The 26,660-nt window shown below is 44.6% G+C and overlaps 1 protein-coding gene across 1 annotated transcript in view; it reads right to left on the reverse strand.

Annotated features, from left to right (window-relative positions):
- Window positions 1–9,025: 9,025 nt before the first annotated feature.
- The window catches only part of CD38 (CD38 molecule), a 54,143-nt gene continuing 36,508 nt past the window's right edge, over window positions 9,026–26,660 (reverse strand). The window contains exons 4-8 of the mRNA XM_043906147.1: window positions 21,052–21,137; window positions 18,599–18,672; window positions 16,458–16,544; window positions 15,719–15,805; window positions 9,026–12,384 (exon numbers count right to left, since the gene is read on the reverse strand). Of these exons, the coding sequence (XP_043762082.1) occupies window positions 12,357–12,384; window positions 15,719–15,805; window positions 16,458–16,544; window positions 18,599–18,672; window positions 21,052–21,137 (362 nt within the window). The 3' untranslated portion in view covers window positions 9,026–12,356. The remainder of the gene's footprint in view (window positions 12,385–15,718; window positions 15,806–16,457; window positions 16,545–18,598; window positions 18,673–21,051; window positions 21,138–26,660) is intronic.

The following is a 26,660-nucleotide window of genomic DNA, read 5'->3' on the forward strand; positions in this document are numbered from 1 at the left end:
AAAGGTCAGGGTCCCAGAGTGCAGAGAACATGAGTTTGATCCCTGGACCGGGAACTAAGATTCCACATGCTGTGAGACAACAACTAAGTCCGCGTGCCACAAGTACTGAAGCCCGTGTGCCTAGAGCCCACGCTTCGCGACCAGAGAAGCCACCGCAGTGAGAAGCCACCCACCGCAGCTAAGAGAGCAGCCCTAATCCCACACCTGGAGAAAGCCCCTGCAGCAACGGGGACCAGCACAATCAAAAACCAATAAAATATTTAAAAATATCTAGAATCATGATAGAACTGGGTAAAGAAATGAATTCTGAAGTCAGACATACAGGTTTGAAGGCCAGCTCTGCCCCTCATTGCTTATAAGTCATTAAACTTCTCAGAGCTTTGGTTTCCTCATCTGTACAATGGGGATAGTAATCTACTTCATGGATCATGGTGAAAGCTAAATGGTATGTTAACTTCATGTATCAGCTTAGCAGGTCACCTAACAGAAGCAGAAGATATTAAGAGGAGGTGCAAGAATACACAGAAGAACTATACAAAAAAGATGTTCATGACCCAGCTAACCACAATGCTGTGATCACTCACCTAGAGCCAGACATCCTGGAGTAGGAAGTCAAGTGGGTCTTAGGAAGCATCACTACAGGCAAAGCTAATGGAGGTGATGGAATTCCAGCTGAGTTATTTCAAATCCTAAAAGATGATGTTGTGGAAGTGCTGCAGTCAATATGCCAGCAAATTTGGAAAGCTCAGCAGTGGCCACAGGACTGGAAAAGGTCAGTTTTCATTCCAACCCCAAAGAAGGGCAATGCCAAAGAATGCTCAAGCTACTGCACAGTTACACTCATCTCACAGGCTAGCAAAGTAATGCTCAAAATTCTCCAAGCCAGGCTTTAATAGTACATGAACCGTGAACTTCCAGATGTTCAAGCTGGATTTAGAAAAGTCATAGGAACCAGAGATCAAACTGCCAACATCCGTTGGATCATAGAAAAAAACAAGAGAATTCCAAAAAACATCTACTTCATTGACTATGCCAAAGCCTTTGGCTCAGTGGATTATAACAAACTGTGGAAAATTCTGAAAGAGATATGAATACCAGACTACCCTACCTGCCTCCTGAGAAATCTGTATACAGGTCAAGAAGCAACAGTTAGAACCAGACAAGGAACAACACATTGATTCCAAATTGGGAAAGCAATGCATCAAGGCTGTATATTGTCACCCTGCTTACTTAACTTATGTGCAGAGTACATCATAAGAAATGCCTGGCTGGAGGAAGGACAAACTGGAATTAAGATTGCTGGAAGAATTATCAATAATCTCAGATACTCAGATAACACCACCCTGATGGCAGCAAGTAAAGAGGAATTAAAGAGCCTCTTGATGAAGGTGAAAGAGGAGAGTGAAAAAGCTGCCTTAAAACTCAGCATTCAAAAAACAAATATCATGGCATCCAGTCCCATCACTTCATGGCAAATAGATGGGGAAACAATGGAAACAGAGAGAGACTTTTTTTTTCTTGGGCTCCAAAATCACTGCAGATGATGACTGCAGCCATGAAATTAAAAGATGCTTACTCCTTGAAAAAAATGTATGACAAACTGAGACAGCATATTAAAAAGCAGAGACATAACTTTAGCAACAAAGTTTCATATAGTCAAAGCTATGGTTTTTCCAGTAGTCATGTATGGATGTGAAAACTGGATCATAAAGGAAGCTGAGCACCAAAGAATTGATGTATTTGAACTGTGGTTTTGGAGAAGACTCTTGAGAGTCCCTTGGGCTGCAAGGAGATCAAACCAGTCAATCGTAAAGGAAATCAATCCTGAATATTCATTGGAAAGACTGATGCTGAAGTTGAAGCTCCAATACTTTGGCCACCTGAAGTGAAGAACTGACTCATTGGAAAAGACTCTGATGCTAGGAAAGATTGAAGGCAGGAGGAGAAGGGGACCACTGAGGATGAGATGGTTGGATGGCATCACCAACTCGATGGACGTGAGTTTGAGCAAGCTCTGGGTTTTGGTGATGGATAGGGAAGCCTGGCGTGCTGTAGTCCTTGGGGTCACAAGGAGTTGGACACGACTAAGTGACTGAACTGAACTGAACAGGTCACTTTGTCAAGTGTTTTGGTCAAACATCATCTTGATGTCTCTGAGAGGCTGTTTTCTTTTCAGATGAGATTAACATTGAAGTCTGTGGGCTTTAAATAAAACAGATTACCCTTTATAATGTGGGTGAGTCTCATCCGAGAAGTTGAAAGCCTGAGTAGTAGAACAAAGACTGACCTCTTCTGAACAAGAGGGAATTCTGCCAGCAGGTGACCTTCAAACTTGAACTATATCATTACCTCTTCTGGGTCTCAGCCTGATGGTCCTCCCTGCAGATTTTGGACTTGCTAGCCTTCATAATCACACAAACCAACTTCCTAAAATCCATCTCTATCTATCCTTTATCTATCTATTACCTGTCTATCCATCTATTACGTATTAGTGATCCATTTATCATCTATCTGTCATTTATCTACTTGTCTATCTAATCATCTGTCATTATCCATCTATCTAATCTATCATCTATCCATCTTCTATCTATCTATCCATCAATTTAATCATCTCCCATGTGGCTCAGATGGTAAAGAATCTTTCTGCAATGCAGGAGACCCAGGTTCAATCCCTGGGTTGGGAAAAATCTCCTGGAGAAGGGAATGGCAATCCATTCCAGAATTCTTGCCTAGGAAATCCCATAGATGGAGGAACCTGCCGGGCTACAGTCCATGGGGTCACAAAGAGTCGGACACAACTGAGCAACTAACAGCATCATCCTCTATCTATCTGTCTATCATCTATCTACTGCTGGTTGTTTCTCTGCACAACCCCAGCTAATACAAATGGTATGATTCATGAAGGTCCCTGACGTATACCAGGGGCTCAGTGGGTATTAGGTTTATCCCCACTTCCCCAGAGACACTCAGGCTCTTCATTGCACCATAGGAAGACGGTGGCCCAAAAAGGTGCTAGGATTTGTCCACTACTTCAAAGTTCTGAGATCAACCAGGTAATCAACTTTGAGTTTCACAATTTAAGGCATGGAACATCTTCTCCATGATTGAAGTGACCATTTCATTTTCTGCAAAGACTCCCCTCGAAGGGACTTCAGAGTTTATCTGATCCACAAATGTACAAGGTGTTGGTCTGAGAGCTACATACAGGTTGGTTTGTTTGCTTTTCTGACACAAGGGTTTTTTTGTTTGTTTTTTGGTTTGTTTTTTTTTTAGTTATTAGTTTAAGATTTGGAAAGTGTCAAACAAGCCTGGACTGCTGGTTTCTTTTGAAGAATTAGAAGTTCAGAGGACTTCAAGCAGGCAGGATACAGGACCTGAGGGCATTTTACTCATTTATGTTTCTAGTCGACATCGGCAGACGTTCGAGTCTGTGACTCCACATGTCTTCCAGCTCCTTCAATTAGAAAAGCAAAAACAAGAGACCCAGAAAGGTCTGGAGTACTTGCAGAAGGTCATGGAGCTGGGATTTTTCAGAACTGGGTCTAAAACCCAGTTCTTGCTTCTCAAACCCCTTAAAATATGCCCTATGCCAAATGAGCACAAATACTTTTATCGACAAATTAGGTGATTCCAAAGCTTTTCCTGTAAGACAATTATTTCAGTTATCAGATCAAGTTTAGTGTTAAAATGAAGGCAGTTTTTAAGATGGAGTAGATTATGTCTTGTCTTGTTCATCTCTGTGATTATAAGCACAATTTGGGGTCAGATCACACCTAACTCTGCCATTATTGTGGGCAAATCGGTCACCTTTTTATAACAGTTGTACAAATCACAAAGTGCGATGGTGAAAATTAAATGAAATATTTCATGTAAACTGCTGAGTACAGGGTCTGGAGTATAGGAAGCATTCAACATATGTTGTAGAATTAGGACCTCAGAGAAATTAAAATATGGCAAAACAGCAATGCAGCTAAACCATATCGCATCTGCAAATATGTCTAAGTTCACAGTGACCCCATCAACTCAAACTCAACACCTCATTCGTCTTCTCTCAGTTTACATATTCATTCTTTGTAGTCATTTCGTCTAACCTGCAAAGGGTGATACATGTCAAAACAAACCTGTTGATTAGAGTTAAAGACTGATTTGTGGTTATTTTCATCCTTAGAATACATTCCAATAACAGTGCACAGTCAGGATATTATGTTCAAACAAGACTTGAATTAATTTCTTGTGCCTGGGTGGCTGAATTATCAATAAAAAGTACACTAGGGTCAGTTTTGTTGCTTGCTTGTATTGATTTTAAGATCTTCTGTATTTCATCCTCTATGATGTAATTTTGGCTTTTAATATGTTGTACTTGTTTCAACCAGTAAGGACTAGGTTCATGGAATTAAAGTGATGGAAAAGCGTTGTCTGTCTCTAAAGTTTCAGAGGTGGAGATGGTGGAGGAAACACATGTAAACCGCATGCATGCTAAGTCGCTTCGGTGTGTCCGACTCTTTGCCATCCCGTAGACTGTAGCCCACCAGGCTCTTCTGTCCATGGAATTTTCCAGGCCAGAAGACTGGAGTGGGTTGCTCTTTCCTCCTCCAGGGGATCTTCCGGACCCAGGGATCAAACCCACGCCCCTTACATCTCCTACATTGGCAGGCAGGTTCTTTACCACTAGTGCTGCCGGGGAAGCCCAGTGCATCACTATAAACCATGTCCTGGAGGTAGGGAGGAAGGCTGACGGCTCACAGTGGTTTGACTGGTAGATGTGCTGTGCTTGGTCATTGTCGTGTTCGACTCTTTGCGACCCCAAGGACTGTAGCCCACCAGGTTCCTCTGTCCACGGGATTCTCCAGGCAAGAATACTGGAGAGGGTTGCCATGCCTTCCTCCAGAGTATCTTCCTGACCCAGGAATTGAACCTGGGTCTCCTGCATTGCAGGCAGATTCTTTACCAGCTGAGCTACAAGGGAAGCCCTCTTGCAGCTGACTGGTAGATAATGGGGGCTTGATAAAGCTTGCTGAATGAATCAGTGAATCAGTGAATCAATTTATCACTTGGTGTGTGACACAGTGGCAAAGAACCCGCCTGCCAATGCAGGAGACACAGTGTCAGTCTCTGGGTCAGGAAGATCTTCCAAGAGTGGAAGCCAGCTCTTAGTGAAAGGTCTTATCAGGCTCTCTGGCCAGTCTTTTCAGGTGGGCACGTAGTACCCACCTAGGATGATTCAAAGCCCACCTAGGAGGAGAGAGTGTGGCCGACCCAGCTGGTTGTCAAGAGAGCCATTCCCTACCCTCTCCTCCACTGCCCATGAGGTCTCTGGGTCTCAGCTTCCAAACCAAGTAGGCTTGCCAAGCAGTTTACTCTAGAATAAAAACAGGTTCCAACAGTATTTTTTGAACTTAAAAAACTAAACTTGATGGTACTCTGTGTCAAGCACTGTTTTTTTTTTAATTTGTTTTATTTATTCTGCTGTATATCAACATGGATCAGTCATAGGTATATGTAGTATATGTTTGCAGCCTCCCTCTTGAACCTCCCTCCCACCTCCCAGCCCAAGCACTGTTTATATATGTATATATGTGTATATATACATAAGCCATGGAGCTTATAGGATCTTAGCTTCCTGACAGGGGATTGAACCCAGGCCACGGCAGTGAAAGTGCCAAGTCCTAACTACTGGACCACCACCTCAAGAACTAGTCTGAGAACTGTGCATCTATCATCTCACTTAAATCTCAAACAACCCAAAGAGTTGGGCACCACTATCACCCCATTTTACAGGTAGAAAAACTGAGCTCTGTTCTAAGCATTTTATACACGTCAGGATCCGGACGTCAGATGGATCTGGGTGACCGTGAACGTGAGGCTAGCATGGGAGGCAAGGGCCACGCTCCCTGGGCTTCACCATGCACCACCCACTTCAGTTATTCCTACTCCCAGAAGCAATGGTGGCCACACTGGACAGTGACAGAGTGACAGCTGAGTGTCCTGGGGGCAAGGATGACTCCTCGACCTGACCTGTCTGTGGAGTCATGTGCAATGTTGCTCTTTTTAAAAAATATTTCTTTATTTGGCTGTGTCACGTCTTGGTTTTCCACACGGGATTTTTTGTTGCAGTGCACAGATTCTCTAGTTGGGGCGGAAGGGCTCAGTAGCTGTGGCGTGGGGGCTTAGCTGCTCAGTGGCATTTGGGATCTTAGTTCCTAGACCAGGGATTGAATCCACATCTCCTGCATTGCAAAGTGGATTCTTAACCACTGGACCACTGAGAAAGTCCTGGAGGGTTGCTCTTGACTAAGTGGCTTTCAAACTGTTCTCCTGCCCTCCTGGAAAACCTGCCAGCCTCTGAGCTTCCCTAGATAACGTATTTCCGGCCAGAGCTGTATTCACTTGTTGCAGCTAAGGTCACTGGTTGATACATGTGTTTGACGGGGTTTCTCTTCTCTGCAGGTCTGCAGTGGTTCAAGATTCCAAACGTTGTTTCACAGTTACGTTCCTTAATAATAGTCACACATTTCACTATCTCATCACATCGACTCCTGGGAGGTTTCAAGTGAGGTTTCTTAACAGGACAAAGGTGGGTCATCACATGATTCTCCAAACTTCCAAGCTGAGATTCTTGCTGGAAAGCAAACAGCACTATTTGTTCTTCGATGTCTCTGATGACAAAGATGAATGCTGAGAGCTTTCGGGTCTTCAACTGATTATGTGGACCCCTCTGAGCATCTATTCCCACCTCCCCCATCCGCAAGACATCCATAATGACCGTCCATCCTCTCTCCGGCTGCCCGACTCACTCGACCTTGGGGTGGGGTAGGCCAGAAGCCATGTTGTCTTTGGAAGAGCATCTCCAGCTTGTTTGATTCTCCCTCCAACCCTATAGATAATTGTTGTAGGTTTTTTTGCCCAGATATATTGAGGTATGATTGACAAATAAATATTGATATGTATTTAAGGTGTACAATGTGACGTTTTGGTAGACATATACATTGCTCAATGATGATCACAATTAAGCTAATTAACACATTCATCATCTCACATAGTTACCTCTGTGTGTGTATGTGTGTGTGGTGAGAAAATTTGATATTTATTTTGTTGCTGTTCAGACGCTCAGTCATGTCCGATTCTTTGTGATCCCATGGATTGCAGCACACCAGGCCTACCTGTCCATCACTATCTCCCGGAGCTTGCCCATACTCATGTGCATTGAGTTGGTGATGCCATCCAACCATCTCATCCTCTGCCATCCACTTCTCCTCCCACCTTCAATCTTTCCCATCATCAGGGTCTTTTCCAATGAGTCGGTTCTTTGCATCAGGTGGCCAGACTTTTGGAGCTTCAGCTTCCCTAGTCACTACATCTCCAGAAATTTCTCATCTTATAACCAGAAGTTTACAACACCCTTTGACCAGCATTGTCCTGTTCCCCACCCCTCCGGCTCTGATAGCCACCTTTCCACTTGTTGTTACTATGAGTTTGACTTTCTTAGATTCCACACATAAGTGAGGGCAAGCAGTTTTTGCAGACACAATTGTTTTTAAAAGAATAATTCCACAAAGCCCTTTATTATTCATTCTTTGTATAATTCACTGATATCTGTTGTAAATATATTCCAAACTGGAGAGTCACAGATGTTAATGAACTTTCTCACTGGGTCACTTGTCTCTTAATCCCATGGTTTTCGCTACCTTGTGCTGTTTGCACTTTGCTTAAATGATTAAAAAAGAAAAAAAGCATGATGACCCAATTTGAGTTAAGTTCAAGGATAAACGCTATTTAGGGATCAATTCAAACCCTTCTGTGCTTTTTGAGTGTGATCTAAGCGCCAGCTAACCCCTGCCTCTTGGGGTAGCACCCAGAATCAGAGTCCCTGATGGATTTATATTAAAAAACATATATTCAAATGATGGCTAGCACTGCTTACAATAGCCAATACAAAGAAGCAACCTAAATGTCCATCAGCAGAGGAACGGATGAAGAAGATGTGATACGTCTATGCAGGGGAATATCACTCAGCCGCCAAAAAGAATGTGAAGTAATGCCATTTGTAGCAACATGGATGGACCTAGAGATTTGTCATCCTGAGCGAAGTGAGTCAGACAGAGAAGGAGGTATATCATATGCTATCAGGGACAGGTTGGGGGGGATAGTTAGGGAGTCTGGGGTTGACCCATTGTTATTGTTTAGTCACTCAGCTGTGTCCGACTCTTTTGGGACCCCATAGACGGCGGCCCACCCAGCTCCTCTGTCCATGGGATTTTCCAGACAAGAATACGGCAGTGGGTTGCCATTCCCTTCTCCAGGGAATCTTCCTGTCCCAGGGACTGAACCCATGACTCCTGCATTGCAGACAGATTCTTTACCACTGAGCTACTTGGGAAGACTGCTGCTATATTTAAAACGGATAACCAACAGGTCTTACTGCATATAGCACAGGGAACTCTGCTCAATGTTATGTGCCAGCCTCGATGGGAGGGCAGTGTGGGGGAGAATGGATACATGCACATGTGTGGCTGAGTCCCTCCACGGTTCACCTGAAACTGTCACAACATTATTAATCGGCTATAGTCCAACAGGAAATAAAAAGTTTAAAAAATGATGGCTAATGGAGCAAAAAGAAATTAGTTGCTTCATTATTTAAAAACTGTGGGAAAATGTTAGGCTAACATTGCATTTATAAAATGCTGTCTTTTTCTAGTACTGTTATTTTTTTGATTATTTTTATTGGTGCACAGTTGCTTTGCAATGTTGTATTCGTTTCTGTTGTAGAGCAAAGTGAACCAGCCATATACATGTATCCCCTCTTTTTTAATATCTTATTTTTATTTATGGGAAGCTGCTACATAAGACAGGGGACCCAGTCTGGTGCTCTGTGGTAACTCAGAGGGATGGAATGGGGGTGGGGGTTGGGAGGGAGTCTCAAGAAGGAAGAGATATAATTATGACCAACTCAAGCGATCAGACGGCAGAAATCAACACAACATCATAAAGCAATTATCCTCCAAATAAATAAATGAATACAAATGCCTTTTAAAGTTATGCTGTAGGTTTATTTTAACATTTTGCTTCACACAATTCTAATTTGCCATACAAAACCTGTACCCATATACATAACCACTTGCCCTTTAAAAACCCACAAAAACACAGAGTTGTTCTGCTCCATGTGGATTCTACTTGAGATGCTCAAGTCACAGTCTTGGGAGCAGTCCTCAGGAGAAACTGCATGCCAGGAAGTAAGTCAGCAAGGCTCCTAAGGCATCTCTTCCATCGGGGAGTGTACAGACTTGGGTGAGCTTGTTCCCAACAAGAGGTAAAAGGAACAGAAAGTTGTCGAGCTGACAGAAAGAATGCATTTTGCCAAAATATTTGATATATACTTGGCTTTGTCTGCCAAGTATATAAGAGACACAGATGTGGTGTGAAACAGGTCAACACAAATGGGACTAAGAGAGACCTACTAAATGCAGCATTGCTATGGACTGAGAAAAATGTGTGTACACAGAAATACATATAAATGCATACATGCATGTGTATCCCTTCAACTATGAGAACTGTATTTGAAAGTGTGCCTCAAATGTTATCAGGTCATAAACCATTATAGAAGGAAAATAGTGATCCTCAAGGAGCTGGAGAAGGGAAATTAGGTTCTGGTTCATTCCCACAGCCTTTGGGTGAATATGGTGGTGTGTAAAAGTTGGGATAGTAACAGGATTTTTCTAGAGCACACAGGAATGAAGTGGGGAGAGAAGCCATAGCAGGTTTATGAGTAAAATATGAGGTTGATGAGCAATCAGTAATTTGGTAGAGATGTCACTTATAAGAAGAGGGATATGGAGGATCTACTTACAGAAAAAGTACTTAGGGCTAGAGACGCATGGTTTAGCCACTGAGTTGTATCTGACTCTTTCGACCCTGTGGATTATAGCACTCCAGGCTCCTCTGCTCATGGGATTTTCCAGGCAAGAATACAGGAGTGCATTGCCATTTCCTCCTCCAGGGGATCGTCCCAACCCAGGGATCAAACTAGTGTCTCCTGCATTGCAGGTGGATTCTTTGCCAGCTGAGCCACCAGGGAAGGCCCATGATGCATGGTCAATGGCAAAGATGCAAAATCAGAATTACAGGGAGAGCGGAGGCACGGATGAAACATCATGGTAATGAAGATACAGAGGTGGTGTGAGGAGAAAATAGCACCTCAGCCCCCAGCCGCCTCCAGGGGCCGCAGGGCGTCCTGCAGCAGGTGTGACAATCTGGGGACCAGCCCCCTCTTTGGTCTCCACCAGCTTTGACCTTAAGCACTCAAATCAGTCTTCTTGTGGGAGAAGATTCTCACAAATTGATTTTTACTCTATCCATTTCATCACTGAAAAGAGATGTTAAGGACAAAATTTTCCTGACACAGGGAGCCACCTCATGGGGGTATCCTGGTAAACAAAGAAGGTACATTAAAGGATCCAGAACTCAGCAAGCTAGCCCAACAATAAGGCAGAGTGGTGGGAAGAAAAACAGCCGGGTTACCCAGTGAATTAGCAGGGACCTGTCTCTGAAGATGTTCTGCAGGTAGGCAAGAGGCAAGACTGAACCTTACCCAGAACTGGTCCCCAGCATCTCCTCTCATTTTAGCCAAGACCACAGTCCACGAGAAAGCGGAGAACGGGCCGGTGAAGAAGCCCTGCTCTGATGGCAGTGGCCGTAGCTCTAAGGACTCCAGATGGGAACCGGACTGGCAATCAAGGGGCAGGCAGAAGGGAGTCTATGTTCTAGTGACCTCTGACACGTGACTCACTGTGTTAGACTGTCATTTTCTGTCATCTTCTTTAGTTCTCACCACACTTTGATGAGGGTAAATTTATAATCCTTATTTAAGTGACGAAGAAGCTGAAGTTCAGAGAGATTAGGTATTTCATTCTAAAGCGTAGAGTGATGCCAAAATATGGACCCAGAAACGTCTGACTCCAAAATGTATGCTGTTTTCAACACACCTGCTGGGTTCCCTGAAGGATTTCCAAATGAGTTTATTAATTCTCCACTCGATGCATCTTATGTTTTGACAAGAACAACAAAGAACTAGAAAATATCCAATGTTTAAAACCTAAACAACACATTTTGAAATAACAATTAAATCAGAAAATATTTTTAAATTATGAGGAAAAGAGACATAGCAAAAATTTTAAGAGCTGCAGCAAAGACAGCACTCAGAAGAAAAATTATAGTACTAAATGCACATAGAAGAAAAGAAAATGTACTACAAACTCAGTGATCTAAACTTCCATCTTAAGAAGCTGAATAAGGAAATGCAAAGAAATTAGAATCTCTCTATCTCTAATAATACAGAGAAAAGTAAAACCTAAATAAGTAGAATGAGAAAATCAACAAGGTTAAATGTTGGTTCTTTAACAGTAGTAAACATGAGCATTCCCAAAGCAAGACTAATCAAGTAAAATTCAAGTGAGATGCAAACTGTCAGCATCAAGAACAAATAAATACATTTTAACTGACTCCTACACAAGACACCAAGATGAGGAGAAGCAAGGAAAAGGATAAAAAAATGTACCTGTTTTGAAGCCATCCAGAAAAATCACTTTTCAGACTCTACCGTATTCAGTTTAATCCAACATACATTCATTAGAAGAGAACATAAGGGCTATCAGTCTAGTGTTATCTGCCTAGAAAGGGCAAGCACGTGAAGTTTTGAAACAAAGTCGAGTTCAAATTCATTCTCTACCTTGACCTAAATGTATGACTTTGGGGAAATTATATAAACTTTCTGAACTTATTCTTCTCATTTAACAAATGGAGGATAGTAATATCAACCTCACAGGGCTATTGGAAGGATTAGAGATAAAACCCCAAGCGCAGGAGTAATTTACATCTTACAGAACATAACATGACCCATAACCATGGCATCTATACTTTATCTGTAGGAAAGATACAAAAATATATCCTGAGATAAGGTCATCCATTTTGATATGTGATCTTTGCTGAAAAGTCTGGGCATTTATTTTTCTTGACCGGCCAATAGGTTTGGAGAGGTCATTCTTCAACAGAAAGGATGTTACCAACATATTAGCAATATAAAAGAATCATATAAAAAAAATAAAAAACTATATAAAATTTCAACTCTAACTTTATACAGTAATTAATTTTTCTTGACTATTAGATCAAGATAAAAACTATGTCAATAGCATAAGCTATTTTAAGATTCCAGAGGAAAAGGCTTCCATCTCTGGCGTTAATTTTATGACGAAAGTTTCCCCCCAAAGTCCCAGCTTTCCGCCAGCGTGTCTCCTGAATCGAGTGTGTTGATCTCTACTGCCAGGGCTCAACCATGCTGATTGACTCATCTGCAAAATGAATCCTCAGAAACTTCCAAGAAACTGGTCACGGCTATGATGAGAAAGAAAAAAAGGTCAAGAGGCAGTACGATACACCTTGGTCAACTCGCCAATGAAACAAGGCCCTTCATTAACAACAAAAGTATGCGTGGGCCACTTAGCATCCACACAAGTTCCTTCTGCTGCAGTGACAATACCGAGAAAGGTCAAGTCCAAGAGTGACTGACTGAAACTACAGCCCAATTTAGCTTCATTTCATGTGCAAAGCCAGAGAAATAGATAACTGATGTTTTATGATAATATGTGGAGATGGGAACGAATGTCGGGCTCACATGTCACAGATAGGTGCTGTGATCCTCAACTGATGGTCAAGAAACAGCAGAAGCAGCAACCAAAGAGGACAGACCCCATAGTTTCCATTGAGGATTGGTTTTCTCTTCTTCAAGAACTTCCTGAGGACGTGTTGGGTCAAAGCATCAGGCAGCAAGAGGTCATAGACTCTCCAGAAGAGGGCTGGTTGCCATTAGCGAGAGGACCCTGATTCTTTGCACAGAATACCTCCTATAGTATAGGCAGGTGAATGACCCTCTTTTTCTTAAAAATCAAATCACAAAGCAACGGAGTTCAATGGGAGTGGCTGGCACTTAGTGGAGGGGGTTGTCTAGTGGGGGAAAGTGGTTCCTTAAACTGCAGTCAAATCTGATTTTGTTAAATGTGAGTCAAGAAACAGAGAGAGAGCCTTAGAAGTAGCTAGCAGCATCCCTGGGCTTCTAGGAGGGGCCATCTCAGGCTCATCTCTAGCCCTCTGTCGTGACCAGCTGGGCACATCAGCTCTAAGTAGAGTCATCCATCCTCACCAACATTGTGGTCTGGGATCCCCCACGTGAACACGTATGTGTGTGTGTGTGTGTGTGTGTGCGCACATGCTCAGTCGTGTCTGACTCTTTGAGACCCCGTGTCTTACAGCCTGCCAGACTCCTCTGTCCAATCTTGTCTGGAATATTCCAGACAAGAATACTGGAGTGGGTTGCCATTTCCTACTCCAGGGGATCTTCCCGACCCAGGGGTCGGACCCTCATCTCTTATGTCTCTTGCACTGGTAAATGGGTTCTTTATCACAAGCGCCACCCGGAAAACCCACCTGAATACATTCTAGGTGGGAAAAGTAACCTCATCCTCAAGAAAATAATGCTGTGGAAGGGGAGTCTACAGTCGACATCTATATCCATGACATTCACTTTGAGCTCCCCTAGAGATGAGCAAACCCATTCCAGTGTTCTTGCCTGGAGAATCCCATGGATGGGGGAGCCTGGTGGGCTGCAATCTATGGGGTCGCACAGAGTCAGACACGACTGAAGTGACTTAGCAGTAGCAGCAGAGACAAGCAAGTTTCTTGCAAAGTCTTCAAACTGTTAGATACAACAGTTCTGTACAACAGGGAACTTTAGATACAACAGGGGACCCTGGAGGTCTGGTTATGCTGAATATATCATGACCTCATGGTTGGAGCAAACCAGAAGTGATTTCAAATATGGTCCCCAAGTTTACGGTCACATGAACTGATGCTTGAGTGACAGGTACTGGCTTCCTATGTAGGCCACTCCACAAGTCCAGGTGGGAAGGTATACTTAATTATTTTTGCAAGGTGAAGGATGAGTGAGCCCACCCAGAGCCTGCAGTTTGGGCCATTCATGAAAAAAAAAAAAAAAGGTGAATGGTTACTGTAAGGGAATAGATAAGAGTTTTGTGAATGACTCACTTACATTCCTTAATCTTGTCCTGGGCTTTCGTATTCCATTCTCTTAATGCAAAATAACTTTGAGTAACTTAGACTGGTCAGATGTCTGCCATGTCTCCTTTATAGTTGTTCCTTTTTTCTGTTTTCCCACCTAACTGCTGTAGAAAGCTTGTGTTATTTTCTGGCAGTTTCCAGAGAGAAGCCAGCTGGCTGATGGGGAATTCAGGTCATCGGAGAGACAAAGCCTTCAGTGACTGTTCCTTGAATCTGTCCTCCTGCCTTTCTGACATGGTTGGTGGGAAAGGGTGGTGACAGGGAAGTGATGGGAAGCATTTCAGCTTCGATGTTCTTTGAGAAAGTGTTTCTCTCTGCATCTGTTCTCTGGGAACTATCTGTCCCGTATCTATCTGTCACATATGGGAAAATTTCCAAAGATGCTTTTAGCACAGATCTCTGCCTGGAGTTAAATACTGACCACACATCTTAAAAACAGTGAGGGGTCTTGGTTATGATAACAGAGTCACAGGTGATTTTAAAAAATATATACTTGTGGCTTCCCTTGGTGGTACAGTGGATAAGAATCCACCTGCCAATGCAGGGAACATGGGATCGATCCCGGGTCTGGGAAGATCCCACCTGCTGTGGAGCAAACAAGCCCACGTGCCACCAACTACTGAGCCCCGCACGCCCGAGAGCCGGGGAGCCACGACAAGAGAAGCCACTGCGATGTGAAGCCCGCACACCACAGCTCGAGAAAAGCCCACATGCCAACAAAGACCAGCACGGTCAAAAATAAACAAATAACTAAAATTTTTGAAAATAAGAAAAAAATAAAAAAACATATGCCTATCTGTAATTTAAACTTTCCTCCAATAAATAGGTGTTATGGGTAAACAGTTTTAAGATTTTACATTTTTTAATTAGAAAATCATAAAGCTTGCTCTTTATGATATGAGACTATGGTTACAGCTGCTGTTCTACCCAAGGGGGCTGACCCTCAAGGGTCAGGGAGGCCAAGCTAGGAAGTCTTAGAAATCACCCAGTCCATTCCAATGTTACAGATGATGGAGTGAAGCCCAGAAAGGCTGGTGGGCTTTAAGGAGAATAAATGTGGAGGCTTGACGTCAGGCCTCCTGTCTGTTGTGAGTGTCTGCTTAAAGCCCTGCTGAGCTTATCTGAGTGTTGGTATCTAGAGGAGCTACGCACCCAAGGGAGCTGACCTGGGTGTGAGCTGAGCTATTTGGGTCTGTGTGTAAGCCACCAAGTGTTATGTATGTACAACTGAGACCCAACCAAAGCAATCCCACCTGCAAGTTATGCCAAATCACAAGGCTTTTATAAATCCTTTGCTTTTGGCAAAATGTGCTTCTACACCCCTGAAAGTCAGGAGCTCTGGGTCAGGCCTCTCACATGGGAAAGCAGGAAAGATGCCCTCAAACCTGGGTCACATTTAGAGGCAAATCACTGCTAGAGTCGCGTGGGGAAGGACGAGGAACAGGGCAGGGGAGTGGACATCAGAAGGCCACTGGCTGGAAATGGCTTCCAGGCTAAGCTGGGAGAAGGTTGGGGTTCGCTGAAGGTCACCACCCAGACCGCCGTCACGGCCCAAGGGAAGAGCATCTGTACCTGGCGGGAGAGCATCAGTTACCTGAGATTATCCCTGCAGATAAATCTGACACTCCTTTGATTCAGGATGGACTCCAGTTCCTTTATAGAGGGGCCAGAGCATGAGTCGCTGGAGGGAAAAAGAAGAAAGTGTTAAAATAACAAGAGCTCACACGCATTTCCTTGGAGTCACTTGGTGTCTTCCAGGAGGCAGGCCCTGGGCAGGGCCCTCGGATGAAGACGTGATGTGGAGGGAGCTTCAGAGAGCTCACAGGTCTGCAGCAGAGTCTAAGATATGAACTAGGTAGAGACCTACCACGGAGACACAATTAAGAGACTGTGGAGTGAGTGAAAGTCGCTCAGTCGTGTCTGACTCTTTGCGACCCCGTGGACTATACAGTCCATGGAATTCTCCAGGCCAGAATACTGGAGTGGGTAGCCTTTCCCTTCTCCAGGGAATCTTCCCAACCCAGGGATTGAACCCAGGTCTCCCACATGGCAGGGGGATTCTTTACCAGCTGAGTACCAGGGAAGCCCAAGAATACTGGAGTGGGTAGCCTGTCCCTTCTCCAGCAGATCTTCCCAACCCGGGAATTGAACTGGGGCCTCCTGCTGAGCGGATTCTTTACCAACTGAGCTATGTTGGGATGGGGTAAATGTAGAGTAAGGCCCCATTCATTTCCTGAGCCAGTCTTTTCTCAGAGCATTCATCCCTGTCTTTCATGGACTGATTCCTGAAATAAGCCTGAGAACATACAGGAGTACAAAGTAGTAACACATACCTGGGAGGTTTTCCAGGGTCATGTACCAGCCAGGCCTGTAGTGTAACCGTTGACCTCAAGGTAGGGGCTTCCACTCGTCCAAATATGCTAAGATAGAAGAGACACAGAACATTGTTAACCTCAAGCTGGATTGTTGGAGCACCCACAGCCCCTGTGAAAAGTCATCGGGCGGGTGTCACTGGTTAGAACCTACCATTTGGAAGTGACCCATGATTTGCATCAGAATCAGCCACCTTTACTTATTCAGGATGACCCCAAGTAAGGAAGATTCTCAGAATAAGGGTCTTCATCTGTACACTGATGCTGATTCTTTACACACTTGCTATTCCAAGAAGATACAATTATCTTACACTCGCTTAGACCAAGGTAAGGAGCTCATTACAATCACAGAATCTCTGCCCAACACCACCTGCTGAATCTGAGCCAGCAGCCCAACAATTCCTAGGTGATCCCCACGCACAGTGAGTTTGAGAAGCATGTCGTTGAAAGACCCCTATGTCCTGTTCTGACCCCAGCCCTAAGCTCTCCCCATTAGGTGCCACAACTCCTGTTACAAGTACTTGGGCCCCTAATACCAGATTACAAAATTCTGGAATGTTCACACTTGCACCCAAAAGCCCGCGAGGTTGGGGTCAGAAGAAGACAAGAGGACAAAGGCTTCCTGGAGGACTCAAACATTAACAGAGGCAAGGGGGGCTTCTCCGGTGGTCCAGTGGTTAAGAATCCGCTTGCAGTGCAGGGAACGTGGGTTCAAACCTTGGTTGGGGAACTAAGATCCTGCATACCATGCGGGCAACTGCAACTAAGACAGGATGTAGCCAAATAAATATTTTTAAGAAAGAAGAAAGAAGGAAAATTCATTTGGGGGGCACCTGGAGTGCCCAGTCATGGCGCTTTAGTCACTCAGTCGTGTCCAACTCTTGCGACCCCATGGACTGTAGCCTACCAGGCTCCTCTGCCCATGGAGAGGAATATACTGGAGTGGGTTGCCATTTCCTTCTCCAGGGGATCTTCCCAGCTCAGGGATCAAACTCACATCTCCTGCATTGGCAGGCAGATTCTTTACTGCTCCGCCACCTCGGAAGCCCCTGGGGCACATTAATATATGTTCCCTCGTCTCAATCAGCCTTATCCAGGGAAAGGTTGGAGAAGAAAGACCAAGGTAAGCAATGTGGTAGAACCTGTAAGTGCAGAAGGGGGTCAGCGAAGGAAAGCCGGGGTGAGACCAGGGTCAGTGGTGTGGGCGAAAGGAGATACTCAACCAGCACTTTCTCTGTGTGGCTCAGCATCTTTCATACACCCTCCCACCCATCTTCACATCACCAGCACCTCCTCAGGTACTCAGAAACTAGTGGGGCCCTGCTAAGGTCACCCAGGTAAGATGTCATGACCTCTGGAGTCCCCACTTTTAACTGTGACAATAAACTGCTGACACTGCCTGCAAAAGATGGAATGCAGGTCAAAGGCATGGCGGAGCTCCCGCTGTTCTCAGCAGCAGATCCACGGGGATCCATACTGTCCAGGGCGGAGAGAGGAGTCTCGGGCAGATGTTCGTGGAGAAGAAGATTTTAGGCAGGCAGAAGGAAGGAGGGGACAGGTCCTGTGGGGAAACAGGGTGAGCAAGGGAAATGGGCAGGATGGAGTGTTACGAGAGAGAGCGGGCATGCTCAGCCAGCCAGTCGTGTCCAACTCTTTGTGGCCCCGTGGACTGCAGCCTGCCAGACTCCTCTGTCCATGGGGATTCTCCAGGCAAGAATACTGGAGTGGGTGGCCATTTCCTCTTCCAGGGGATCTTCCCAACCCAGGAACTGAACCTATGCCTCCTGTGTCTCCTGCATTGGCAGGCAGATTCCTCACTACGGAGCCACCTGGGAAGGTCTACAGGAGAGAGAGCAGGCCTCAGAAAGCTGAGAGGAAGAGCTGGACCCCGTGCAAGGACCTTTGGAGAATTTTAAACCGGAGAAACTGGACACAAGTGTTGACTTAGAAAGACAAAAATCTCACCATAGAATACATTTTACCTTTTTCAGCCCACATCTTCAGTCCTGAAGTTCGACATGAAAAGCATATTCTTCTAAAGGCAGAAGAGCCAGGAGGAGACTGCGTTAACCCTAACCCACAGGAGGCAAAGAAATAAGTACCTCATTTTGTCAAAGGCGTTCTCGATGGATCCATTGAGCACCACCTGGACTGTACCACAGACATTTTCTGCAAACTTAAAAACAGAAACACCATTCCTCAGCATGCAAACTTCGCTGCCAGTCCCCAGCAGGTCCACCCCCACAGCTCTTAACATCAGCTGGTGAAAGAGGAAGTGTCCGCAGGGTTCTACCTCAGACAGCGAGGCCTAAGGAACGTTTACCCCAAATTACTGGAGGGCATATGCTTCCCTCCGGAGTTCTGGAAGCCATTGTGCCAATCTGTGTCTGAACAATGAAGTTCAGCTTCATCGCTGCTAAGCTGGCGGTTCAGAAGGCAGAAGTCTGGGTGAGTAAGAACAGCATCATTGCCGGAGAAGGACGTTAACATTGCTTTCCTAACACCACGCACGGTAGACGCCACACATCTCATTCAGTGGGAGCAGACCCTTCAGCCGTAAGAAACGAAGAAAGACAAAAGAAAATGCCAAGGGAAAAGAAACTGTGACAGACGGTGGCCCTGAAGGCTGCACCAGCATAATGAGGAGAGGAGAATGAACAAATGAGTGGATATTTTTGAGCATGGGGTTTTAGTTCTTCATGCAACAAAGATTCAGCTGGAATCTTCGCTAGACACTGGGGAAAATAAGATGAACAAAACTATGCAAGCTAGGGAGGGGAGAATGGATACCTGTATATGTACGGCTGAGTCCCTTCACTGTTCACGTGAAGCCCTCACAACGTTGCTGTTAATCGGCTAAGCGCTAATACAAAATAAAAACACTATGCAATCTACTATTTCTTCCAGGAGGCCCACCCAGACCCCTGGGACTATCTCTGCATCCCCTTCTCTCATTATCCAGCTCTGGGGCATTGTGCTGATGAGTTTAACGTGGGTTTAGCCCCTGGGACTGAGAGTTGTGAGCCTGGCCATCCCACCCACCTCCACAGCGCTGGAGCCTTGCAGCCAGGGCACTGTGAGTGGGCGCCCAAGGAAAGTCCATGGACGGAGGAGAGGGGAGGACAGCAAGATGTCCAAATACCCTATGATGGAGAGCAGGAAGAGCCAGCAAAGGTGTAACAGAGGAGGACAAAAACCAAGTCCTAAAGGATGAATAGGATTTCGCCTGGTAGGGGTTGAGGCAAGTGCTCACAGAAAGGCCAGGACAGGGCTGCTGTGGCGGTCCAGAGGTTAATAATCTGCCTGCCAAGGCAGGGGACACAGGTTCGATCCCTGGTCTGGGAAGATCCCACATGCTGCAGAGCAATGAAATCCATGCACCACAACTTCGGAGGCCTATGCGGCCAGAGTCTGTGCTCCCCAACAAGAGAAGCCACACCAGTGGGAAGTCCTTGCACTGCAGCTAGAGAAAGCCCGGGTGCAGCAATGAAGACCCAACACAGGCAAAAATAAATAAATAAATAAACAAAATTATTTTAAAAATAAGCACAAAAGCAGCTTAGAATGAGGCCAGAAATACATAGATAGAGGGGAAGGTGGTATTTCCCAGGCTAAATCCTGGATCTGGAGTCAGACACCTTGGGATAAACACCCACATTTGCCACTTGCTGCATCTCTTTAGTGGAATGCTTATTCACCTGCACCTCCAACGGGTATGACACTCCGGGTACCTGCTTCACAGAGTTCTGCGAGGATGCCTGATTTTAACCCACGTAAAACGCTGAGGACTACCCCGAGCACACAGTAAATGGTCTGCGAGTGTAGATTATTAGGACTGTTCCAGGAATCTAAGATTGGCCAATACCTGGATCAGAGGATTCAACCAAGCCAGAGGTGCCTGGCAGCCAAAGCTCCAAAAAAAGGCAGAAGCAGGGAATCTTCATCCAGAGCCCCAGACCTTCCATGAATGGCCACAGATTACATGTGAAAATCTTTTGGCATGTGCTTATGAACATTTTTCTCAGGAAAGAACCCTTTGTTTCTAAAAGGATCTGGGCTGCTCCCTTCTCCAAGTGAATTAAAACCTACCACTGACGGGATGACCTCCTAAGCTCTTTGGCCTCCAAATTCTAGAATTTCATTTGTGGTACTTACCCTTTTGCTTGTTTTTCTTCATAAAGTGAATTATTTTGTTTTAATATTTTTAATGGGAGGATAACTGCTTTACAATGTTGGGTAGGTTTCACACCGTACAACAATATGCCAGTGCCAGTGAAGTTGCTCGGTTGCTTTGCGACCCCATGGACTATAGCCTACCAGGCTCCTCCATCCACGGAATTTTCCAGGCAAGACTACTGGAGTGGGTTGCCATTTCCTTCTCCAGAGGATCTTCCCAACCCGGGGATTGAACCCAGGTCTCCCACATTGCAGGCAGACGCTTTACCGTCTGAGCCGCCAGGGAAGCCCAAACAACATGAACCAGCCATAAATATACATATATCCTCTCCCTCTAGAGACTCCTTCCCATCCCACCCCATCCCACCCCGGTTCTTACCCTTTCAGATAGCGCTTCCCAGAATACAGAAAAATAGTTGGTTCTGCAGTCTCTCTTCCAGTCTGGGCAAGACTGATAGTTCAAATCTAAAAGACATGGTTTGCAGAAAAGTACTTAAAGTGGGCAAGAAAAGGCGTAATTCATCTCTGTTCTCTGTGGGCTGTCGGATCTCAATGGAGTCACTTTCCGCGGCATCACTGCCAAGACAGAGGACGGAGAACGGACGCCTCTCGACCCAATTTAACTAAGTGCCCCCTGGATCCCTTCCAAGTCCTCAGCTTACCCTCCATGCCCCAGACAGGAATACAGTGACCAGCTTTGAGTCATCATTCTGGAAAACTGCAGCAAAAGCTCATCTGACAGAGACAAGCCCCCAGTAGTATTTCCAGTTCCAGGAAGAATTTGAGATCATTTCCTCCCTCACTGCTTTCATCCCCACACCCTTAGACTCAGATACCCTCAGAGTCTTCCTACACACACCGCATCCAGACAGGCTCAGCTGTCAGCGAGGAACCACAGACATAAGGCAGGAACACGCAGTTTCTGTGCTCCTTCTACCAAGGATACCTGCCTTAACACACCAACTGCTTTTTACTGAGGTATAGCAGAGTATGAGCTGGTTAGACAGCGTGACTGACTCGATGGATGTGAATTTGAGCCATCTCTGGGAGACAGTGCAGGGCAGGGAAGCCTGGTATGCTGCAGCATATTGGGCCTCAAAGAGTTGGACATGACTTAGCAACTGAACAGCTGCAGCAACAAATAATTGACAAATAAAATTGTAAAATACCTGAAGGGTACAATGTAATGATTTGATATGCATACATATTTTGGAAAGTTTCTCCCCCACCAGGTTAATTAGTGCATCCATCACCTCATATTCTTGTTGTTTTTTTTTTTTTTCTATGAGAACTTTGAAGTCCTTATGGTGAAAGCCGAGTGCAGAAGAATTGATGATTTTGAAGTGTGGTGTTGGAGAAGACTCTAAGAGTCCCCTGGACTGCAATAAGATCCAACCAGTCCATCCTAAAGGAGATCAGTCCTGGGTGTTCATTGGAAGGACTGATGCTGAAGCTGAAACTCCAATACTTTGGCCACCTGATGCGAAGAGCTGAGTCATTTGAAAAGACCCTGGGAAAGACTGAAGGAAGACAGGAGTAGAAGGGGATCCATGTGGAGAGAGCAGTGCAGAGACCTGTGGTTTAGAATGACCTTGGCAGAGCAGAAGGGATGGGGAGGGGCCGGACTGGTGATAGGGTGTATGAAAGACAGAATTCAGACTTTATCTTAGAGGCAAAAGAGAGCTGTTTGGGTTTTAGGTATGAGACAGAAGCAGTCCCATTGTGATGGCCAGATACAGGCTGACCTAAAGGGGTCAGGGGTGAGCAGTCTATCCAGCAAGAAAGGGGAGCATGTTAGTGAGCTGGATTCAGGCAGTGGTAACAGACACAGGAAGGAAAGGATGAATGCCAGGTAAATGACCAGGTGGGGACTGATTGGGCATGGCAAAGGAGAGCAGAATGAGAGTGAAGGGACAATCTGGCATTGTGTCACCCCGGCTTTGCACCAGCAAGCAGGTCCTGGGGGTGTGGAGAGGCCCCGGAAGTCAGACATGTAGCAGCTGCCTGTCTTCTTTGCAGCCATGTGCATAGCTGACCCTACAAAAATACCCATCTTTCTGCTCCCTCTTGGTATAGGTTGAATCGCATACCCCCCAAAAGATGTGTTGAAGGGTGTTTGCAGATGTAATCAAATCACAATGAGACTGCTACTCCAATTAAAACTAATTAATTTTAAAAAATTAGACCGCTAGGTTGGGTGGGTCCTGGTCCCATAAGCCTGAGGTCCTTATGAGAAGGGAGGTTTGGTTACAGAGGCAAACACAGGGAGAAGACACTGTGGAGACGCACAGCAAAACACAGCCAAGGGGATGGAGACGGGGGTGGAGTGATGTATCCATGAGCAAGGTTTTCCAGCAAACACCAGAAGCTGGAAGAGTCAGAGTCTCTCCCCCTGGAGCCTTTAGACAGAGCACGGCCCAGCCGACGCCTTGATCTAGGACTTCTAGCCTCCAGAAGTGTAAGAAAATAAATTTATATTGTTTGATGCCACATTCATTAGATCATGGAGAAAGCAAGGGAGTTCCAGAAAAACACCTACTTCTGCTTCCTTGACTACGCTAAAGCCTTTGACTGTGTGGACACGCCGAACTGTGGAAAATTCTCAGAGATGGGAGTACCAGACCACCTTACCTGTCTCCTAAGAAACCTGTATGCAGGTCAGGAAGCAACAGTTAGAACCGGACATGGAACAGTGGACTGGTTCCAAATTGGGGAAGGAGTATGACAGGGCTGTATACTGTCACCCTGCTTATTTAATTTACATGCAGAGTATATCATGCGAAATGCTCTATGAATCAAGCTGGAAGCGAGATTGTGTGTGTGTGTGTGTGTGCACTCAGTCATTCAGTTGTGTCAGACTCTTTGTGATCCCATGGAGTGCAGCCTGCCAGGCCCCTCTGTCCATGGGATTTTCTCAGCAGTAATACTGAAGTGGGTTGCCATGCCCTCCTCTGGGGGATCTTCCCGACCCGGGGATCAAACTCGCATCTCAGGTTCTTTATCACTGAGCCACCTGCCAGGAGACAAATCAACAACCTCAGATATGCAGATGATACCACTCTTAATGGAAGAAAGTGAAGAGGAACTAAAGAGCCTCTAGATGAGGGTGAAAGAGGAGAGTGAAAAAGCTGGCATGAATCTCAACTTTCAAAAAACTAAGATCATGGCATCTGGTCCCATCACTTCATGGCAAATAGAACGGGGAAATGTGGAAACAGAGGCAGACTTTATTTTCTTGGGCTCCTAAATCACTGCAAAGAGCAAATGCAAAGATGAAATTAATAGACTCTAGCTCCTTGGAAGGAAAACTATGACAAACCTAGACAGCACATTAAAAAGCAGAGACATTACTTTGCTGACAAAAGTCTAATTAGTCAAAGCTAAGGTTTTTTCCAGTAGTCATGTATGGATGTGAGAGTTGGACTATAAAGAAGGCTGAGTGCTGAAGAACTGATGCTTTTGAATTGTGGTGCTGGAGAAGACTCTTGAGAGTCCCTTGGACTGACGGGAGATCAAACCAGACAATCTTAAAGGAAATCAACCCTGAATATTCATTGGAAGAACCGGTGCTGAAGCTCAAATAATTTGGCCACCTGACGTGAAGAACTGACTCGTTAGAAAAGATCCAGATGCTGGGAAGATTGAAGGCGGGAGAAGGGAGCAGCAGAGGATGAGATGGTTGGATGGCATCACCGGACATGCTCAATGAACAGGAATTTGAGTAAACTCTGGGAGATAGTAGAGGACAGAAGAGCTTGGCGTGCTTCAGTCCATGGGGTCACAAAGAGTTGGACATGACTTAGTGACTGAACAACAGCAAAAATGTGGTTCTTCATTACGGCAGCCTCGGGAAACTAACATAACTCCAGATGTGGGCTTGACCGCCAATGACAGAAAATAAAGCTCTAGATCAGAAACCTCCCAGGGATGAGGAAGTAATCCTTAGGGTTTCCATAATAATTAAATGCATTAAAAACAAAATAACACAAATTAGAACAAAAACTTTCCCACATACAGATGTAAATAAATACTGTGGAGTCGAAAGATAAATTTGAATCATCTCCAAGAGAGGCAAAAATGTTGATGATAATGAAGTGAACATACATTTTGTAAGGTGCTACAATGGTGCCCCTGTTTATAGGGTTTCATGAACAGAAAGCCAGAGAGAAGTCTCTGAGTTTGTCACCTACCTCCTGCCCACAAGGATATCTCCCCCTTGCCACCTGCACATTAGACAAAACTTTAAAGTCAGAGGGAAAAAAAGGAGAGAAATTTTAGAATAAAGAGAAATCAAGTACCTAAAAAGCAGAATAAGAAGTTTTTAAAAAAAGGAATTAGAAGGTTACAATGGAAACTACCATTTTCATAACAAAACAAACAAGGCAAAATTAATGTAGTAAAAAATAAGGAAAACACCAGACTGTAGAACAGTTAAAACATAAAAATTAGGACTGGAAAGACAACAAATAAAATAAGGGGAAGAGGTTAAAATCAATAAAAACTGAGGGCAAAGAAGAAGGAAGCTGACAAAATAAAATGACCTATATGGGATTCAATTGAAAAGAGAGCAATAATAAGGAACTTTAAATGGTAACTAGATGAGAAGTAGATATTTATATACTTTTCACTCTAAGAAAGAATTGAAGAAAACAAACTTAAAAAGTTTTAAGGAAACACCTTTAAAAGCTAAAAGGATTAAATGAATGACCATCAAAAGCTAAAGCGGGTGGACACTTTACCACTAGTGCTACCTGGGAAGCCCAACTTACAATAAGGGAAATTTAAAAAGGAAAGCAAGAAATATGGCGAAAACTGGAATTTAGCCAAAAAGAAAAAAAAGTGGACAGATATATTTATATGTCATATTTCTAGGTGAAAAGTCTAGATTAAAGATGAATTGAAAATTACAAAATAAAAGCACTAGATGAAAATATAGAAGACCTCAGTCTTACGTGAGGAAACTCTAAGCAAAATAGGCAACCCAGTAGCCAAATGGGACAGGGTTGACAGACTTGCCTGCATTTCTGTTGGCAAAACACAGAATATAAACAGCATTAAATGAAAAACAGAAGCTGAGAAACATAGACACGTGACAGAGAACAGGCAGGATGTCACGTGGTTAAGAATACGGATCCTTCAGCCAGTAATCCTGGGTCTGCTCCAGCTCCACCACTCACTAACCAACAACTCACTCTGCAGCCCTGGGCCTCAGACTTCTCACCTGCACAATGGGATCATCGTAGAGTCCTGAAGGATTAAATGAGCCAATATTCATACAGCACACAGAGCAAGGACTGGGGCTATTATAAGTCCCAATAAATAGTAGCCACCACTGTCGACTTAAATCGAACTTCTTTAAGAAAGCAATAAACATTCCAATAAAAGGATGAATATATATGAGCTGTCAGTTAACAATAGGAATAGAAATGTCCACCATTAAATACACAAATATGCTGAGCCTCAAAATCAAAGATAGGCAAACAACAAGGTCCTACGGTATAGCATAGGGGACCATATGCAATCTCCTGGGATAAATCATAATGGAAAAGGATATTAGAAAAGAATGCATATGTGAGTTTAAATGAGTCACTTTGCTATACGGCAGAAACCAGCAGAACACTGTAAATCAACTATATTTCAATTGTGAAAAATGGAGGAGTTTCCCTGGTGGCTCAGCTCAGTTCAGTTCAGTCATTCAGTGGCGTCCGACTCTTTGTAACCCCATGGACAGGCCTCCCTGTCCATCACCAACTCCCGGAGTTTACTCAAACTCACACCCATTGAGTCGGTGATGTCATCCAACCATCTCATCCTCTGTCATCCCCTTCTCCTCCTGCCGCCAATCCTCCCAGCATCAGGGTCTTTTCCAATGAGTCATCAGGTGGCCAAAGTATTGGAGTTTCAGCTTCAGCATATGTCCTTCCAATGAATATACAGGATTGATTTCCTTTAGGATGGACTGGTTGGATCTCCTTGCAGTACAAAGAA

The sequence above is a fragment of the Cervus elaphus genome, chromosome 6, assembly GCF_910594005.1.
Source record: "Cervus elaphus chromosome 6, mCerEla1.1, whole genome shotgun sequence".
NCBI classification, from domain to species: domain Eukaryota; kingdom Metazoa; phylum Chordata; class Mammalia; order Artiodactyla; family Cervidae; genus Cervus; species Cervus elaphus.